The sequence below is a fragment of the Cydia amplana genome, chromosome 2 (genome assembly GCF_948474715.1).
Source record: "Cydia amplana chromosome 2, ilCydAmpl1.1, whole genome shotgun sequence".
Lineage (NCBI taxonomy): Eukaryota > Metazoa > Arthropoda > Insecta > Lepidoptera > Tortricidae > Cydia > Cydia amplana.
This window is the reverse complement of record NC_086070.1, coordinates 21,801,473-21,822,845: the sequence shown is the minus strand read 5'-3', so window position 1 is coordinate 21,822,845 and position 21,373 is coordinate 21,801,473. Positions and strand designations below refer to the sequence as shown.

At 35.5% G+C, this 21,373-nt stretch overlaps 1 protein-coding gene across 3 annotated transcripts in view; it reads right to left on the bottom strand.

Moving 5' to 3' along the window:
- Positions 1-21,373, bottom strand: part of LOC134662207 (protein Wnt-2) — a 35,021-nt gene that overhangs the window by 2,202 nt on the left and 11,446 nt on the right. The window contains exons 2-5 of one of the 3 annotated variants that reach the window (XM_063518476.1): positions 10,477-10,605; positions 9,840-9,937; positions 3,202-3,313; positions 2,514-2,676 (exon numbers count right to left, since the gene is read on the bottom strand). In XM_063518476.1, coding sequence (XP_063374546.1) covers positions 2,514-2,676; positions 3,202-3,313; positions 9,840-9,937; positions 10,477-10,526 — 423 coding nt within the window. In that variant the 5' untranslated portion in view covers positions 10,527-10,605. The remainder of the gene's footprint in view (positions 1-2,513; positions 2,677-3,201; positions 3,314-9,839; positions 9,938-10,476; positions 10,606-21,373) is intronic. The other 2 variants (XM_063518474.1, XM_063518475.1) reach the window with 2 other exon arrangements.

The following is a 21,373-nucleotide window of genomic DNA, read 5'->3' as shown; positions in this document are numbered from 1 at the left end:
GCAGGTGATCGTCACTGATACTACACATTACACTCTGATTACTTCGTTATTAATCTTAAACTTTATACCAAGGAGTTAAGACTCGTTTTTGATTAACCGGCATGCCATTTGTCTAGAGGGTGCAAATAGACATTCAAAATACAAGGACAAGCATTTCAGAACAATATTTGCCTTCAAACTTAAGGATGACATAAGGCATACAATACAAAATATAGAAGTACCTACTTTTATCAAAATAAAAAAATCGGGGCGTAATATTTCAACCACCGGTTAGGCATTATCAGAGCCTCTTTTTTGATCGAGGGGATTTCATAAGATGTGCGATGCCAGGACAGCCAGAGATTCAACTACTATATATGTCTTCTGGCGTACGCCGTAGGCCGTGATGTGAAGTACCTACCTACTTCTTTCAGATCTACATCCTGGGTTACAGCACGAGTTTACCACCGATTGACTAATTGATTGATTGATTGACTTGACGTGTATACCATGCTCATAAGACAGATGTCGTTGGCAAGTGCAGAAAGCCGGCAAATAGTAGATTGATTGAAACGGTCGTGCAACACAGTAATCGTACCTAATGTCGCCTCCGACATTTCTCGAGCGCCTTGGGGTCCAATTACGGTATTGTGCGAAACGACCGGTTGCTGGCAATTACGCCGAGAGCGTTCGTGATTCGGTGTTTTTGAGCCGTGTGAGTGGGGTTCCGTGGGTAAGGGTGCAACATTTTTTTTCCTTATAGGAGAAATAGTCACACCCAAGACTCGCTAAGTATTAAGTAGGAACTTTTAAACAAAGCTCGCGTTGGGAAAGAAGCAAAAATAGAACACATACTGTGTAAGTGTATGTACCTATAGGTACTTTTAAGAAATAATTTTCTGCATGCCCTGGCTGACTTTCCAATTTAGGTGAGGATAAAGTCAGTGAGAGAACCTATTCCTTATAGATGACATTTGATCATGGAAAATACGAGTATATGCGCGATGTGTAAAAAAAGCAAAGATTTTTTTTTATGGGCGTCACTTTTTTCAATGGATTTTTCCGTTTTTCTTTCAGTGGTTTAAATCTGATATCAAAACCTAAGAACCTATTTGCTAATCATTTTTTTACTTTATTAACAATTCAAAAAGCTCATAAACAATTTAGAAAACTAGAGACCACTCAAGCTAAGTAATATTTAACATTTGGCAACACCATCATATATTACTCGTAACCGTCACATTGTTATAGAACGGACTAATGGAACGACTAATCTTAAACCATTTTGTAATTTCTGCGGAACCTTCCAATGTAAACCTGCAGTTAAACAGTCATAACAACGTATAATTCGAAACAAGTGAGGTGGTACTTAAAAGAGATATTAACGCTCATCCAGAACTAGTTTTAACCATATCGACACATAAACGTTTTGTTTTTAACCGCCGTTTTGAGCGGTCGCCATTTTGCTTTCAACTTTTTTAATCGGCCGCCGGCATGCGATGGCGTTTATTATGTCTTAAAACAATAATCAATAACGTCTTTGTAATGTTTGTAACAGCATGCAGGTATTTTGTATTGCGGTAATTTAATTAACAATTTAAGGTATAATACAATCCGTAAGTGCACGTAATTTAATTTAGTTGCATGTATACCGCTGTAAGGAAGGAATAAGGCAAAAAAAAGAGATAACCATGTAAGTAAGTTGAAATAAGCAAAGCTGTTTTCTTGCATTGAATTTTTTGCATTGTTTCTAGATAGGTACTCGTAAATTTTGCACAATAAAGAAAATATAATGCGTTGATTGATACAGAAGGTGTAGGTATTTTTTTAATGCATGTTAATTATAAGATGTAATTTTTTTTTTAAAGTTGTGTCCCGCCGAGTTTGTTGCCGGTCCCATATTGGGATACCCTCCTCCAATTGAGGGGGGATTTAAATCTTCTCGGGGCAGAGGTGTAGGGTTGGAGCCGGTTAGCTTTATTTGACGTTCATAAGCGCATTGTAATTATGCCTACTTGAATAAACTATCTTTTTATGTTTATCTTTTTATCTCACCTTTTACTGATGCGATTCTAGTGTAGATTGATACACCCGGTGCGTCCGGCGCGCATCGTCTAGATCTCTCGCGACTCGGAATCTTAAATTGATAGCGCGACGTATGCTACCTCCCTCCCACCTATTATGGAATCTTGGAGTGGAGAACGGATCATGTCTGTTACAGAGGGTGTATACCTCACTCACCTTCCTGCCGACGCGGTTGCTGTACAGAATCATGCGTCCACGCTCATCTGGATCCAACTCTCGTACGTCCAGGTCCAGTAGACAAGATGCCCATCGCTGACGCTCCGAAACGCAACTGTCACTGTCACACTAATATGGAAGCGATGACGACGACAAAGCGATTCGATGGCGAAGCGCAAGCGATTGTCACCGCCAAGAATCTTCACGCGGATCGCACGTCTTCTTCGATATCCGACTCGCTGTCTTGTTAGAGTGGAGAATAGGGTATCCTGTCTGTTACAGAAGGTGTATACCTCGCTCACCTTCCTGCCGACGCGGTTGTTGTGCAGGTTCATGCGCCCGCGCGCATCTGCGTCCAACTCTCTTGCGTCGAGGAATCTACGCGCGAATCTCGCTCCATACGCGGCCTCTCCGCAGCCACCCCACTGGAACTGCTCTGTCGACGGCCGTCTCCTGCTGAAAGAATTACTTGGTTATTTTGGGTGTTAGCCATGAAAAATAGTAAGTAACTATTTTTTTAATTAAGGTAAAATAGATAGAATATTGCAGTTTCATAATTTACTTGACGTGGCTTCTTACGCTACTGTGTTCAAACATTCCGTCTGCCTTTTTTCGCATCGGTGTATAATATGCTGTTGCCAATTCATACGTGAATGCGGCTTTCCTCGTCACTGAATTAAAACAACACATACTCTCGATCGTATGGTAGTTTATTTACATCACATCGATGTAAATAAACTACCATATAGCATACTTTATTTCTAACCTGATGGATGCACTGCCATGCAGATTGTCCAGTGCACGTTTGCTCCCTTCATCACTGTGTTAAAACATCGCCTATACTCCTTTTACTCGCATCAGCATGTAACGTGAACTAGCAACTAGCATACAAGACAAGACACCGCGACTGCACGCGCCACTCCATGCTTTCATGACACCAGTCATTATGACGGTGTACGTGAATACAGCTTTGTTCCTTACCTGTTAGCTGCACAGCCACATGCAGGCAGGTCGCCGCGCGCGCACGCCGCGCTCAGCGCATGCGTGACGCCAGCCGAAGTTATGGCGTACGTGAAGGCGGCCTCCTTAGTAGCTGTACAAAAATAGTGATTAGAAACACTAAAGGGTACTTGCAAATGGGGACTTGCAGCTGCTATGCCTGCTAAGCGGTCCATCGGCCCGTCTGTTAGCATTTTTAGGCATCTATCTAATATTATTTGGGTAACTATGTAAAATAACTTTATGTAAAAATTGTGAATTTGCTAAAATCACGGATTTCTCTAAATGTTTATTCTAACGAAATATACTTTGCACCCTCCGTATACTTTATAATTATCACTTTATAACTATATTTATAACATTGAATGTACAGTCTGTATCATTATTAACAGATAAGCGTCAAAAGTATTTTACCATTCTCTAATACTTTACAAAAAGAAGTGTTTCTCTATATATAGGTATGTATAACAATTAGAGTTTAGCGGATATATGTTTTTGACCACAAACGGTAAATATAATGTTTCCATTTATAAAATAGAGAATTGATGCTGACTGGACACTGTCGCAAGTTATTCACATATTAAGTGCAAAAATCCTTTATGACTGCCTACTTAACTATAACATAAAAAAAAACATAATTAGTACCTACTTAAGTAGTTATTAAGTACCCACACATTTTAAGCTCGTACCTAGATGTAATAAAATAAAATTGACTACTAAGGTAAATATTAACTGTTTTTTCTACTCCAGCACTTAAATGTGTCAATTAAATGACTGACAGTGATATCTAAAGCAATGTCATTTGAATGATTTGTCTATAGGCTCATAAGATGACTGCTAGCAGTCATCTTATGAGTATAATACAACTGCTTTATTTTTTTTAAAGATACAAGTTCGATCATCTTGATTGAAAGAGGTATGTTTTCATTTACAATAATAACTCTTTTTTTTTTAAATAATAACTCAATTTTTTTTAAATAATAACTCTTTTTTTTTAATAATAACTTTTTTTTTAATAATAACTCTTTTTTTTTTTTTTTTTGCTGCAGCTGTCATAGAAAAAGTAATGTATGCAACAGCTCATAATTGGTTCTTAAAATTCTCGGGTCTTTTTTTACAAAACTCGACTACCCTTATTATATCACTGTTGCATAAACTACTATAAAAATAGAATAGAAACGTTAATTGAATAATGCAATTAAGCGGTCGAATGCGATTCCAAGTACTAACACTTAAGACTTAAGTCTGTAGATTAGGCGCAAATGTTTGTTTTATAATGTTTATCCGCGCGATGGCATAATTTCACAATAATATTTACATTCGGGCCCGCAGCTGGCAGCTGATTGAAATGTAGCCTCTGACTGAATAACATTAGAGATAGAGTGCCTTCAGACTCTTGTCTGAACGTAATCGCTAGTACGTTGACGCGACAATAAGCTCGTATAAAAGCGTGCAGGCTTTACGTTAGGATCGCCATGAGGAAACTTCAGCTTTGCTCAGAATGATTTTGTTACGACGGGAATTAAGAGATCTCAGAAGATGAAAACGACAGGTGTAAATATATATAGCCCTATACAATCTGAAGCCATACAGCTTACCTACTTTTTTAACTTATGCTGCAACAGCACTATTACTCGTATTGAGTTGACTAGAATCCGGTGGAATCGAATTCTACGGACGTCTCGCCACCGATAAGGTATAACGTATAATACATTTGATAAACATATAGGTAGTACATACATATTTTTCGGCAATCGGGGCAATACTCGCCAATACTTTTCTGTCAACTTCAAGTAACTTTTGTTGGCTGTAGAATTCCAAAGTTCCAAACGCTATGGTCCGTTAACAAGGACTCGACTGCCTCGTCAATTAGTCCGCTGACTAGTAAAAGCACCGGATAGCCTAATACGTAAATTAGTTCACTACAATCGAGGTAATTTAAATCGTAGAATCGCAGGTGATTTTCCAGACAAGCTAGTGTGTAAGGGCCCTAAAGTAATCTCCCGCTGACAAGTAGAAGCCCTGGACAGGCAAATGCGTCAATTAGTGCAGTCAGATAGACCCGCTTATTCCCCACTTTGATGTAAAAGGTTTTGAGTAATCGATGATTTGCAACGGTAAGAATGGACATGAATAATAATCTAGTGAGAGGTGATAAGTACTTAGGCATTGGATGCATAAATGTATTGAGTACTCAGTTATATTAAAATAAAACAAGTAAATGGATTCAACAGTTATTACTGCCACATCCTTTAGCATGGTGATTGTGAAACACAGTGGTTAACAGATTGAAAGTAGATTTTGACTGTTTTCTGATTAATGAACCGATTCGTTTGGGCAATGCCTAAATATATAAGTACCTAACATATATGTGTCTTTAGTATACCAAACTTTAGCAGAGGTTAGAAGAAGAAGTTAGAGGAAGTTAGTTAGATTTTTTAACGTGTCAGAATTTTAGGAACAGCTATTTATGTAACATTTGGACATCTTATTAAGTACCCACTATTCGCTTATATAATTTTCAAAGGAGATATGCTACTATATATGTAGATAGGCTCTACTTGAAAAACTATTAGAGTCTGACAGATAAGTACTTTACCTACTAACTGACTGACTGACTGTAAGTAAAATTAGAACAAATCAAATAAATTGATTGGAAATTATGAATCAGAAGTCAGTTAACAATAAAATTTATCGGAACTTGTAAATACCTACTAAAAAAGAACAAAATACTTACAGAAGTAAAACAAACTAAAATGTTGTAAAGAAGCCTTGCTTCACAAAAAAAGAAAACCTCCGAATTAACACGCTCCTACATTTATGACCGAATCAGACCGCACCCGTCATATAAATGTAAACAAACGAGCAACGTAAACAAACAACCAATTAACGCCTGACGCTATAAATAATAAATAAATAAAAACTTAATTGACACTCCACGGGTCTTGGAAGTGCACAATACGCTCATACAAATAAACTTACGGAATCTTGCACATAGCCGCTTTGCTTTTGGTAACTGTAGTTACTATATAATAATATGTATGCTAGTTTTAAGGTCAATAGTTGCCTGCAAATGAAGATTTTCAGTTCATTTGATTTATGTCACGCTGTTTTGAAGTAGTTCTAGCAATGGAGTATGTAATGTAGACATAAGTAGACAGATTCGGCAGGACCATATTTTATAAGGGTACACGTTACAGTTTTGAGCTGCAAAGTTAAACATTACATATGACGTCGTAGCACCATCTAGTTCGGCTGTCAAACTCGGTCACGATTTTTTACAGTGTAAAGGGGCTCACTGATTTTCAGTCCGCCGGACGACATCAGCCTGTCAGTTAGAACAAAAAGTTGACAGTTCCGAACAATTTGCAAAAGTCCCTCTAGTCTAACTAAAGGGTCCCACTGATTACCAGTCCGCCGGACGATATCGGCCTGCGTCAGTTGTTCGTTCGTCCGGCGGACGTTTAATCAGTGGGCCCCTTAACAAGCCGTTGATAATCGTTTGTCCTTATCTGTCATTTTGACATTTGTGTTTTTAGAGACAAAAATTAATAAAGGTTTGCCAAGTTCACAGAATAAATAATAGTACTAAGTACAGAAGACTCACTCTCTAACAAAACGCGTCTGTTACGATCAGCACAGATATGGCCGCTAGATGGCGACAGCGCCACGCGCGGCTTATGGCTTTCCCCAAAATTGGGGCCGGAACGGATGTACTTTTAGCTACCTGTAGCAAAGCGACGAAATCGCGGAGTGAGCCACGCCTGCCAAGTTGATGAATATGACGGTTAGACTTTACACATCTTAATATATGAAATGAATCTTTAGTCTTTACACAAGCTTAACGAATGAAGGCTTTTTGGCGAAGTATTTTTAGACTTGTAAAACTTTAACTTGTGGCCTTATAAACTAGGGTCCTGTCGACAGACGTAGTCGTATTGACGCGGGCCGTCAATTAGCCCCGCCGTATAAATCACGGCGTGGGAGTGAGACGGCTGTCGTTTATTTGCCTGGTACTGAGCTTTTTATCCCGTCACGGCTGTTATGCCGGCTGCCATACACATCACAGGAAACAACTAAATAAATAAAAAACTGAACTTAACTGAACTGAACCTGAGGTACTGGTTTAAAAAGTATTATGGATACTGAAAAAACGTTTGCATAACAGTACTTAACAAAATATTCTGTAACTACTAATATAGACAAAAATTGGGACCTGCGAACTATTTGTTTCACCGCCCAACAGTTCGGTATTTAAAAACAAAATCATGAATGAGACATGAATGAATGAATGAATGAAAAACCGTAAAATTAATTTCAAAATTGTTTACCTACATGAAAGTAACCTATATGTTACATATTCAGCCTTAATATTCGTTCCTCCCTAATACTCTATCATTAACTTGAATCCATATCACGCTGAAACTTGGTTTTGTATGGGGACACTGATTTTAAACAAACTAGTCTTAATAAATAAATAGTAAAGTATCGATCGGGTTCGAAAGAATTATGTTTCTGGAAACGAGATTATCACTACCTGTTATTGACACAAAAAAACCTATCTCCCACCAAACATATTCAACACCCGACTTTATAGAGTGAGAAATAAGGTTCGAAATTTCTACAGCATCTGGCGGAGGTTATGACATAATTTTGTAAGTTAAGCAAAAATAGAGCTTAAGATTTATCTGTTAAAGATTATGTAGAATTTAATTACGAGGCTGCCTTAAGAACAGGATGGGAATTATGGAAACTATGGCGGCTAGAAGTACAGTTAGGAGATATCAAATATACAAATTATTTCTACTAAATGAACCCCGATAAATGTTAGTGCTTGGTCCCTATATGTGTAACAGGAAAAGCGCAAAAATAATGTAATTTTATTTTATATAATAAAATGATATTTAATTTCATGTAGGTAACTTGAATGAATTAAAAACTAATATTTGTATAATTAACATACTTAAATATCCCAGTGTTTAGCACCTGAAACCTGTGAACCCTAACAGGGTAGGTACAAATGATATTTTCTTTAATGCCGGTTTAAACAATTTTTTTTAATAACTTTAATTAATGCAAGCAATGGTCTACGATAAAACATATTAGGAACCTACTGAGTGTGTATCGATAATTCGATATCGAAAGCAATTAATTTCTAAATCATAATTTTAGTAATATTCAAGTCATTCGGACAATAACTAATTAAAACTACATACATCATCGAACTTATATCGAATAATAATTCACTTCATTTCATTGTAAATACTATTATTTACATTTATTTGTCGTCGCACTTTTTAAACGTCAAACTATTGCAACAGTCAAACCATCAGGGTGTGTAAAGGGCAAAAACATTTATTTAAATATTAAATATGATAATATCTAACTGTTCATTATTTAAGCTGTCATATGAAAATTCACAGATCAGTGTAAACATGATGACAATGCCGTAATAAACTTTAGTTTGATATTATCTTAATAAACTGTTTGAATTATTTCTGATCGCGCATTAATTATTTGGTACAAGTTAAACCTTGCGGCGATTTACTGAAATAAGTTATTTATTTGATTTAACATTTGTGAAGCTGTCCTACTGGATCCCTAAGTCCTTTATAAAGGACAAATTTATAAATTTAGTTATAACTTTTATTTAGGTATTTCATGTTAATGAATTACAGAGCCACTAATGAAATGGACAACAGTTTTTTAAGAGCACTTAAAAATGAATAATATCAATAATATGATGAAAATATTCTACTATTTCGATTGTTGTCACTAAACGGACATGTTTTTACGTAAATATTTGACCATTTCCGATGAAGTCCGGTGTGCGAACGGGACATCGCTATATTATATTTAAGTACAGTAGGTAGTTATATACTTCCACAGTGCCGTCTTGCTGAATCAGTGTGCGTATTCGCAGTGTGATCGACTGATCGTACATCGTAGCGTTAGTTTAACGCTTCCGCGTTAGCATTACGCCAAACACAGGACGATGAAGTCGTAGTCACGAACGGCGAACTTTATTGTTAAAATGATCGTTGTATCGTTTTATTGTTTTAGTCATTGTCATTTATGTTGTATTAACATATGACAATAAATTTATTACTTAGGATGGCAGGATGGTATACTATTAGGATAGGTTATAATTTAATATGACTGTACCTATTTTGATTTTATATCAGAATGAGATCATGAATGAAGTTGGACCTACTATAGAACCTGAGGGACTCTTCTATGAACTTTAGCAATACTTGATCTACATGTATATGTATAGGCATTTGACGTTGGTGTTGGTGATACATATAATATATGAGTAAATGAGTTTATGTATGAGGGTAGAATCAATCTTAGCGCTAAAATTAATATCATCATCGTTCTCTTTGAATAAACCATTGTTATATTAATCAGACTTGTTTCGTGCTTTCTCTTCATTCTTGAAGTTCCTAGTCAGTGCATCTTAAATTAGTTCAGGTGATTATTTTATTTTAACTATATAATCTCTTTTCTCTTACCTATTGTAGTTGTAAACATTGATTCATATCAATTAACACGAGATGTACGCTAATTAACATACTAATAAATCTTCCAGATGTGACAGTAAATAGCTGGGCACGAACCTAAAGGCATGATGTGTCCGAAATCGTTGCCGTCGCCCACTCCAGAACAGTTCCATCGGTGCCCGGACAGCTGCTGCCGGCACTCTGCATACGCCATCCTGTGACAAAATAGACCTTAAGGACATGGGCATAACGTGCAACACAAGTTACAAGCATTGCCTGCTAAAATCTTAACACTTCCAGAAGTCGGTGAATTTGAAATTCTGTTTGGGGTGACTGCTGACATAGCTATTTTAAACCTCAACTATGTAAGTCGTTCTTAGTAAAATTAACATGATTGTGTATTTGCTGTTTATAAGCAAAGTCTGAATGTTCAAGATGCAGACTTTATGCAACTCCACCAGGTTTCGTGACAGCAAGGCAGCATTGGGCCTGTGACAGTGACTGAGGCCTATGTCAGTATTAGGTACCTGAGTGTGACAGTACCTGAGACCGTCCCCAACGGCGGCGATAGCGGCGGGTGTGGCGCGGCACACGTTGCGCTGCTTGTCCGTGAGGCCTGTGACAGTACCTGAGCGTGACATTACCTGATATGGCAGGAGGCGAGGAGTGGCGCGGCACATGTTACGCTGCTTGTCCGTGAGGCCTGTGACAGTGAACGAGGCCTATGTCAGTAGGTACCTGAGTGTGACAGTACCTGAGACCGTCCCCAACGGCAGCGATGGCGGCGGGCGTGGCGCGGCACATGTTGCGCTGCTTGTCGGTGAGGCCGGCGACGCGTGCGCACACGAGGTGCGCGCCCAGTGATACGCCGCTCCTGCTGCTGCTGTGGACAAGATCGGAACGTTATTTGTTTAATTTTCATAATTAGAAACTCGAGGCTCTTGTCCTATGAACGTTTGGGCTTTGTGCGTGCTAAAGTCAAAATTTATCGAAAACGTCATCAGGCCTTACTTAAGACATTTGAGATTTTTGTACAGTCAGTTGCAGAGAGAGGTCCCCTTGAAAACAAATTTCTATGAAGGGGGTCACCTATCTCTGCAGATAACTGTACATAGGTGGTTGAAAAGTCTTTTGAAATATCCGAAGATGAAGATTACGTGTATCATTATATATCTAGAGATGAGGTTCTCGAGATAAATATGATTTAGACCTACGATGAAATTAATTACATAGTTAAATATTAATTATTTCACAACGAAGCGCCGGTAGCAAACATTAAAAACTTAAATATGGCCGCAATCAAGCTATGTTTAGAAAGTATCATTGCTTTATTAATTAAAACGCCATAAGATGGGTAGTTATAAATTACATATACATATAGGTACATATATTAATAACGCATCTTATATTGATGTTTCATACGTGGGTTGTATGTTGATTGTAGAGAAAGTAAAGTAATTTATAAATTGGTACAATGCCTCAAGGGCCTATTTTAGATTTAAGCTAGTTTTTAATTTCTTTTAGTAATACACTGTATATATCTTGTTTGTAAATAAATGGCTGCTTATATTTATAAATTTAACATATAGTTGGTCAAACCAATTTGTCAGTAAATAAGAACAAAAAAGCTATACTCATCCTTTTCTTTTGGGTGCTAGTACTAGTGTAAGACAAAGATAGTATGATTCTCTCTGTCTATATTTGAAATAAGACAGTCCTTTGACAAACTAGGTATGTAAATAATCTTATAAAAAACCTGAACTTCCATCACAGATTATATAATAGCTACCTTTCATGCCTGCAATTATTTTTTCCAGAAAATATTTGCTGCGTTGAAAAAACATGGAACCTAACTTCATTTCTGCAAATATTCTTGTATTTCGTTTACCAATATATACATTGTGGCAATTATAAAATTGACTGTAGATTTCAATTTTCATGGTCCACGCTGATAGGATTTCAATAAATAAACGAAAATGCCTTAAAAATGTACAGGCAAATGTCAAAAATTATAACACAAACGCTCAGATTGTAAGTGACTTCATGACGGGTATTTGCGTATTGATCATATATTGAATACCTACTTAATGTAAGGTATAAAAAATAGACCTGTGTTTTTGACCAAAACCTTTAACGGTTACCCCGCCTATTCTCGTCCCCGTCCTATACATATGAGAAAAATCACAAGGCGTCACCCTCCATTGCAAAATAGACACTAATTTACACATCCTCCAGCTGGCTGAAGTAACATTCGAACTTTATAAACTCCACTTGATTTGACATTGCTTGCTCTGGATGTCACTCGTACTTATATTACTTGTTATATTATAGTCCGCGAGTAATCGTACGAAATAATAATCGGCGTAGTTCTCACAGTTGCTCTGCTCAGTGTTCTCTATAAAGAACATTATCGATAATGTGGTTGCTGTCTATTAGGTAATTCCGAAAAAATAATGAAAACTTTCGGACAGGACGAGGCACCTTGCGGAGTACGGCTGAGGTTTGAAAAAACAACCTACATTAGATGACTTGGGCTAGCGCTTATATCTATACTATACCAGAAGCACTTCTTATTTTGGCAGCACTTAATTATATAGAAAGATAGATAAAAACTTTATTTACATGATTACAAATATTACAATGCTTACCAAGGTTTCTTGCTTACTGTTACTACAGTAAAAAGTGCTTCCAGTTTATGCAATTTTCAGAAAATCCAAAACCCTTCTTCCGCAGTTAACTATCAAATCAAGGAGCAATTGTCAAAGTCCGAAAGCGGTCCCCAGTAAGATTTCTCAAGCAGAAAGCTTCGTTAATACGGAGGCGGTAATGACGGACCAATTAACGTAGCCCCGACGACGCCCACACGCAACAGTCGCTATCGCCACTGGGTCAGAAAAACATAACCCTCCTTTTGGAAGGCGGGTGAAATAGAAATTAACTGTTCCTGTGAGGCTTATTCTTATTGTAATAACAGGGTATGGATTTGTTATGGATCTGATCAGTCAGTGTCAGAAGTGACATTTCGTCGACGAAACATCTAACGTACAATCAGAACAAGCCTCGGGACTTATAATTCTGTTTGTGACTTGTATTGGCTAAAGACGTTCCCGAAACGGTTATTGGTCTGTATGAAATTTGTCGAATAGGTATTTGTTTTACGAGTGTTTTGAATTTTTGAAAATACAAATTCGGACTTAAATCCGTGTGCGATTCTTCTGTGGGTACCTACTAATCACGCTAGTAGACATAGAAAACTACATTTTGAAAATTGTAAGTGTAAACATTTGACCAAGTTCTAAAACTATCCAATGTCATTAATCATCAATGTAATCATAAGGGGGTATTTCCCTTTTGTGCCGTGGTATGTTAGGTAGATTTAACCGATAATCAATTTTATTTCATAAATATACAGTAATTTCGCTCATTGCATGCATTCACATCGCGCTGCTCATATGTAAAATACCGTCCAGGCGAATGTCAGATTACCAGTTCACCGGACGATATCAGCCTGTTAGTTGACGCAAAAAGTGACAGTTCCGGCGAACTGGTAATCTGTGGGCCCCTTCAGGGTGATCGGTCTTTTGTCAGGACATTAAAAAAATCATATGGCATTTCTAGCTGCACATCTTAAATACGGGAGCGATCGGGTATTTTGTTAACATGCTCTTTTGTGTGTTTTTCTTTTTGTGAACTTATCAGTTCTGGATGCATCTCAAGAGGAAACCATTGTCATAGATATGTAGGTATATGTATACTATTTGAAAAACCCAAACACAATGCAATTCTATGACTTTGCACTAGAGAATGTCCCAATGTCACAACGATGGGCCAGCACCCGTTACCTGAACAATACGTTTACCGTAGTAATTTATGTTGTGAACTGTAATAATACAAGTATGTTATGTTGTATCTTTTGTATATAATACCGGTGCTCATATTGACGTTGGGTCAATATTTTGGATGCCGACGTGCGAGTAACGCGCGAAGTTGTAGAAATAATATTATTGAGTAAGTAGTTTGAATTACTTGTCATATATATATGTATTATGTGATTATTACTTTTGAAACTTAATTCTGTGCTGACAGCTGTCAGTATCATTAAGAATGCAGAGATTTATACTTTTAACTTTTCTTAATTTACCTAAATCCTACATGCATTTTTCTTGATAGATACGTACCTGTTTATTTTATTTGAAGTCACTTTTCAGGCTTAACCAATATTTACCAATTATTCAGTTCATTTTACATTCACTAAATACTTTAAAAAGTCTCATTATAAAAACTGTGTCACTGTTACGTCCACTTGCAATTCGTAAAAGAGCATGTTTGTTAAGTGTTTTAAGACATTATACGGCTCGTACAAATTAAGAACCACCATTTATAGACAGACTGACATTTTAATACGTTTTATACTAGTTTCCAATTAACAATTCCCATTTCGAGAAGGCGGTGCTACCTACTGTATTATTGGCTGCTGTAAAACTTTTACTTCGTTAACGTAACAACTATACCTAGAGTTCAACCAATCTTGAAATGTCCGTACACACATATTTTTACGCTAACGCGTACTGAATGTTTGCAATCCGGATCTAATCGGTATGAAATTATCTTAATCCAAATTCGATCGGACTGATCTTTCGTACAATTTGGAACTATGTTACCAATCCTACAGCCCAGCCGTTACTCTGAAAACAATAAAAAAATACAGATCTTGTACTTGTTCACTGTATCTACTTGTTGCTAATGTATAATTCCAAAGCTCAAGTACCAGCCTATTATGTACTTATGTTCAAGTTCATTTAACAGTAGTACATTGTATAGAAGGCTTACCAAGAGTAGTTAGGACGGCTTTTTTGCGTTGACACATTTTAAGGGATATTCCAAAGGAGGGTCCATAATTTTTCCATTTTTTCTAAGGATGGTGTTGATATATGTACCTACTAGCTGTTGCCCGCGACTTCGTACGCGTGGATTTGTATATTGGTGGTTATATATTCTACATTAGCTTAGAACATTATGCAGCAAGAGATTGCGGTAGGACGGTTAATCATTTCTTAATTATTAATATTATACAACGCATGAGACTTGTCTTTCACAACCTACGAAGTTTCAAGCCCCTAACTGAATAAAATTGTCCTCGATGTAATCCCTCTAAACCCCCGTAGAAGATTTTCATGTCCTCTATTTAATAAAACCTACTACCTAACTACCTATTTACGAAGTTTGAAGTTCTTAGCTTTAAATAAAATTTGAACCCTATACAAACTTTCAAACCCTTTTTAACCATTTTAGGGGATGAATTTTTTAAAAGCTGAAATTATTTTTCTTGTAGGTATTCTAATAATATGCCTTTATACAACGATTCTAGTCCCGCACTCAAAAAAATGTTTGGCCTCCTCTGAAATTAGTTTTCTTCTCTTTTGATAAAATACATTTTTACGAAGTTTCAAGTATGTAGCTTTAAATAAAATTTGAACCCTATACAAACTTTCAACCCCCTTTCGACCCTTTAATTAAGAGATGAATTTTTATAAACGCTGAAATTACTTTTCTCGTATTTTAATAATATACCATTTTACAAAGATTCAAGCCTCGCACTCACAAAAATGTTTGATCTCCATACAAAATTATAAACCCTTTTTCACCACCTTGAGGGATGAATTTTCGAAAACACTAAATGAGTTTTCTTCGCTTTTAATAAAATACCTTTTTACGAAGTCTCGAGTTCCTAGCTTAAAATATAATTTGAACCCCATACAAACTTTCAACCCCTTTTTAACCCTTTTAAAGGATGAATTTTTAAAAACGCTGAAATTAATTTATTGCCCGTTTAAAATAATACCTTTTTACGAAGTTTCAAGTTCCTAGCTTAAAATAAAATTTGAACCCCATACAAACTTACAACCCCTTTTTAACCCTGTTAGGGGATGAATTTTACAAAACGCTGAAATAACTTTTCCTATCTTCTAATAATATTCGCAAATAGAAAGATTCAAGTCGCGCGTTCAAAAAAATGTTTGATATCCATACAAACTTTCAACCCCTTTTTCACCACCTTAGGGGATGAATTTTCAAAAACGCTGAAATTAGTTTTTTTGTATCTTAATTTAATACCTTTTTGCAAAGTTTCAAGTTCCTAGCTTAAAATAAAATTTGCACCCTAAGACGAACTTTCATCCCCTTTTTAACCCCCTTAGGGGTTGAATTTCCAAAAACGTTGCAATTACTTTTTTTTGTAATCGGCTATTATGCCTTTCTAAGAAGTTTCAAAGCATTTGTAATGGATTCAAACTTTCAACCCCTTTTTAACCCTGTTAGGGGATGAATTTTACAAAACGCTGAAATTACTTTTCCTGTATTTTAATAATATCCCGAAATACAAAGATTCAAGTCCCGCGTTCGAAAAAATGTTTGATATCCATACAAACTTTCAACTCCTTTTTCACCACCTTAGGGGATGAATATTCAAAAACGCTGAAATTAGTTTTCTTGTATTTTAATAACAAATATTTTTCGAAGTTTCAAGTTCCTAGCTTAAAATAAAATTTGAACTCCATACAAACTTTCAACCCCTTTTTAACCCTGTTAGGGGATGAATTTTACAAAACCCTGAAATAACTTTTCCTGTCTTCTAATAATAACCCCAAATACAAAAATTCAAGTCCCGCATTCTCAAAAATATTTGATCTCCGTACAAATTTTCAACCCCTTTTTTACCACCTTGGGGGATGAATTTTCGAAAACGCTGAAATTAGTTTTAATTTTTTTTAATTTAATACATTTTTACGAAGTTTCAAGGTCCTAGCTTAAAATAAAATTTGCACCCCAGGACAAAGTTTCATCCCCTTTTTTAACCCCTTAGGGGTTGAATTACCTAAAACGTCGCAATTCCTTTTTTTTGTCATCGCCTATTATGTCTTTCTAAGAAGTTTCAAAGCATTTGTAATGGGTTCAAACTTTCAACCCCTTTTTAACCCTGTTAGGGGATGAATTTTCAAAAACGCTGAAATTACTTTTCCCGTCTTATAATAATATCCCTATATACAAAGTTTCAAGTCCAACACTCACAAAAATATTTGATCTCCATACAAACTTTCAACCCCTTTTTCACCACCTTGGGGGATGAATTTTCGAAAACGCAGAAATTAGTTTTCTTGTTTTTTAATATAGTACATTTTTACAAAGTTTCAAATTCCTAGCTTAAAATAAAACTTGCACCCCATACAACCTTTCATCCCCTTTTTAACCCCCTTAGGGGTTGAATTTTTCAAAATCGCTTCTTATCTCTTGTACACTTTATAAATTCAACCTAGTGTACAAATTTCAACTTTCTAGCTTTTGTAGTTTCGGCTCTGCGTTGATGAATCAGTCAGTCAGTCAGTCAGTCAGGACACTTGCATTTATATATATAGATATCGAAGGTAGGGAAATATCCCTACCTCACCTTAGAAAAAATGGAAAAATCTATTTATTTATGAGATATCTATTAACTTATTATAAAAGTCAACATCATTTGTTTCTGGGAATGAACCAATCTGCCTGCAAGATTGACTTCGCCAGATAAGATAAGGTATAAAACAAGACAATAAATCAATACAGTTATATTCAACTTTATAATCTATTACAAAATATCGAGTTATCATAACAGGAAACATATTTTCACCATAATCGGGTGAGCAAATCTTTTGCAACCAGTGTTACCCACTCGTCTGTCTGTTGATCTATAATTATCTGATTTATTAGTAGATAAAGGTGGCGCCAGGGGTTTGTTATTACTTATATATAATAGTTTTTGACATAATTATTATAGCATATAATTCCCGTTGCATAATGGGATTCATGTAACAATCGAACAAAATAAAATGAATATTTAAAATACAACAAGTAATTGTAGGATGCTTGTAATACTGACTTTATGGTTGCAGAAATAAGAAAGTCAAATGTCCACCTAGACCATGTAGGTACTAATCATAATATCAATAAACTAAAGTTAGACGTATTGTACTGTACCCTACGTAATTTATGTGGTTGTAAGGTTACACTGGATTTTATGACTGATTAACTTATGTGTTTAATAGTCATCTAACAATAATTGAATACTAGTAATGAGTAGATAATTTGAATTAATTTTCAAGGTTTAAACGCGGTAATAAAATATTTAATGAAGAAATAATCTAGTAATCTGGTACTATATTTCTTACATTGTACTTACACTGTATCTACTATTCCATGTCAAGGATCTTGTTCTCATTCACTATAAGTTTGTATAAAAACGTGACATAATATGCATATATTATTGCATATTTAGCCAAGTCGGTACGAAATTTCAATTATTATTGCATTTATAGCCGACGGTAGCGGTAAACGTAATTAAAATAAAATAAATCGGTAGCAAGTTTTAGTTAGATTTAGCATATATCTGGAAACATTGCCTCCAGATATTTAGTTATTTGCTAATTTAAAATTAATATTTGTGTTTTTTTGACTTATTACAATACTTGTAATGTAAGAGCCCATTGAAGCGTTTGAAAATTGCCAGGGGTATTAGCTATTATAGGAATAACCTACCTACTTCCGCTAATGAGCGCTCACAGCGACATCAACCGCAAGTAGGTCTTCTTCACCGGCACCAAAATCTTGGATCTTATTGAGAAATCAAAAGAAATTCGTCTTGGCGCAGATAATGCGTTTTGTTGGAAACATAATGTTCACAAAACGCGAGGGTAACATTCAATACTAAAAATGAAAACCACGGCCAAGCCTTCAAGAAATTAATTTCCGCAATCTAATGCCAGTTAAATTGACAACATTGAAAACGTATATTAATGAGCTGGAGGCAATATTGAAAATCCGATGACTTACAATCGCCCACTCGCCGAGAGACCAATTAGTTTCTGATTTATGGTGAATGGAGGTGCTTTATTTATTTATTGGTAAAACAAATGGGGTGAGTAATTGATAAAATTGGCGACTTGGACGGCGCACTACCGGACGCGTTTATGATTGAGATTGATTAAAATAATATTTGTATGGTTTAATTCATGTAATTTTAATCACTACGCTTATATTGGAACCATCTATGCCATGGCTGTGCCGAGTGGTTGCGGCTACCTATAAATACCAATACTGAGAATTTAATACAATAAAGTAAATAATACACCCTCCATTTTCTCATTGCCAAGCGTCATTATAAATGCGATACGACCTCCACATGCCCATAACCCGTTACACCGTCGGGTATTCCTTTATCTAGCCTGTAAGTAACTACATATGTTAAACCACTTTTAGTAGTCCTATCTCGAACGCGGAGATAGGGTTAAGAGGGCTGTCGGTTTTATTCAGGGAATTAAAGGATAAAATAATAATAAAAGAGGTAAAATAAATGAATGAATGAATCTTTATTTCAGGCAACTAGTGGTCCATACATAAATACCTTAAAACTAGCAAAAGAGGAGAGGAGGAGGGGTAGAGGAGGTAGGGGGACCATTGGGCAGTCGGGAGGCTCAGGCACCCCCTTGTAAAAATCGTCCTGATTTACAAGGGGGTGCCCAGCCTCATGACTGCTCAATGATCCCCTATCTCCCCTACTTCCGAGTTTCTTTGAAAGCTTAAACTATGGAACTTCCGTGAGACTCAGAAAATAAATACATTTAATTTTATTGCTGCTTTGGCTTTGTACATCTTCTCTATTTTAATATGTAATTACACTTATTTTCGTAAAATAAGTTACTTGCTTAATTTTAAGAACATTTCAACGAATAATTGATTTATGATTTATTTTTGGTTTAAAGAAAAATAAAAATTACAACAGGATAGTATTTTACAAAAAAAAAAAAAACGTATCAACACGGCCAAATAAAAAAAATGTAAATAACTTAAAGTTTTGATAAACTTTATGATAATAAACGGATCGAATAGCGTGTAAAAGCTTCTTAAAAGTCCTAAAGCATTATTTCTGTTAGTAGTAGCGACTGTTTACTGTAATAAAATGATTTTATTACCAGTAATACATTAAGCGCCGGTTCCTTTAATTAATTATAGGGTAAATTTGGACCTGGATAAAATTATGGATAAGAAACTGAGGTCTCAGTAACATGTTGGTATGTATGTAGGTATTTTATTTCAAGATCTTAGACCAGCGTTAGCCAGCAAAGAAATAAACACACACTTGAAAAACATTAATCTCTCTTCATAATCCGTTGAGTAATACATACATTTTGAAATAAAATAAAAATGATGTGATTGACATTCTCAAAGGGAATCATTATTTGACTCAAATACTTTCTAATAGGTCTACGATAATTAACTAAATAGCAGGGGGTCGAACCTCATAGAAAGGTCATTGAACTTGAAGCTTGACCTAATTCCCATAATTTCCATGTCAAACATCTATAAATCATTACGGGAACTGGGTATTAAATTAATGTTAGTGTACGATTGAGATATAAATTTACTTGTCATAATTATAGTTATTTATTATCATAATGCCCTGTATTTAAGAGCTTAATTATGTTATCAGAACTTAATTGTAGTAAGCGTAAAATTTGTTTAATTTTAAGATATTACTATTATTGTGTAATACGTTTATAATGTACGTATGTATAATGTAACAGATGTGTAGGTATGTATACTTATGTCAATTTTCTTCAGAACTGGTAGGTATTATATATTCGTTTTCTAGAAACTATATAATATACTTATATGAACGTTTTCAAGAAACTTAGGCATAAAATATGAGAAAGTACCTACCAGGAAATGTACAAAATATAACGACTTGTATTCTGCTAAAATAACGCGTAGGTACATTGACATTATATGCTAAAGCTAATGCATGTGTGTGGGTAAAGCATAGTACACACACTACAGGCTGTAATCAATAATTAATTAAAATTAACATGTATCTACATAGTTTTAGAACATACATATAATTAATTAACTAAAAAGTTGTGAGAGATCGAAACTAAAGATAGAGACACAATAACCACAAACTAAACAAAGGTTTCTATTTAAATGAAAAATTCTAGCCCTATTAAAATACCTTTACATCACATTATTAGTCCAAAAAATGCCTAGACCTTGAAGATTCCTACTAATTAAATGACCAAAAAACGGCAACGAGGTGGTCTCAAACCGGGAACATCGAAGCTTACGTAACAGCCCGAGAATACTCCACATATCCCATATTTTATCATCAGTCGATATATTCTAAATAGTATCTCATTAAAATACCATCTTGATTTATTTGGTTCTAATCTTCTACAAATTATGGAAGCGTATAATGTAATGATGTGATAATTCAGATCTCTCGTAATGTTATCTGTGATCTTCGTTGTGTCAAATGAAATTATGGGATTTTATAAGAAATAAGGGTTTAATGTGGTGTAAGATCTTCAGTTACCTTTGTAGTTGTAATGAGTTTATATAAATTATGATTTAATAATATCTGTTAAGCTGTTATAGAAAAAACCGGCCAAGTGCGAGTCGGACTCGCGCACGGAGGGTTCCGCACCATCAACAAAAAATAGAGCAAAAAAATCGTGTTTGTTGTATGGAAGCCCCCCTTAAATATTTATTTTATTTTATTTTTAGTATTTTTATTGTTTATTTTTGTTATAGCGGCAACAGAGATACATCATTTGTGAAAATTTCAT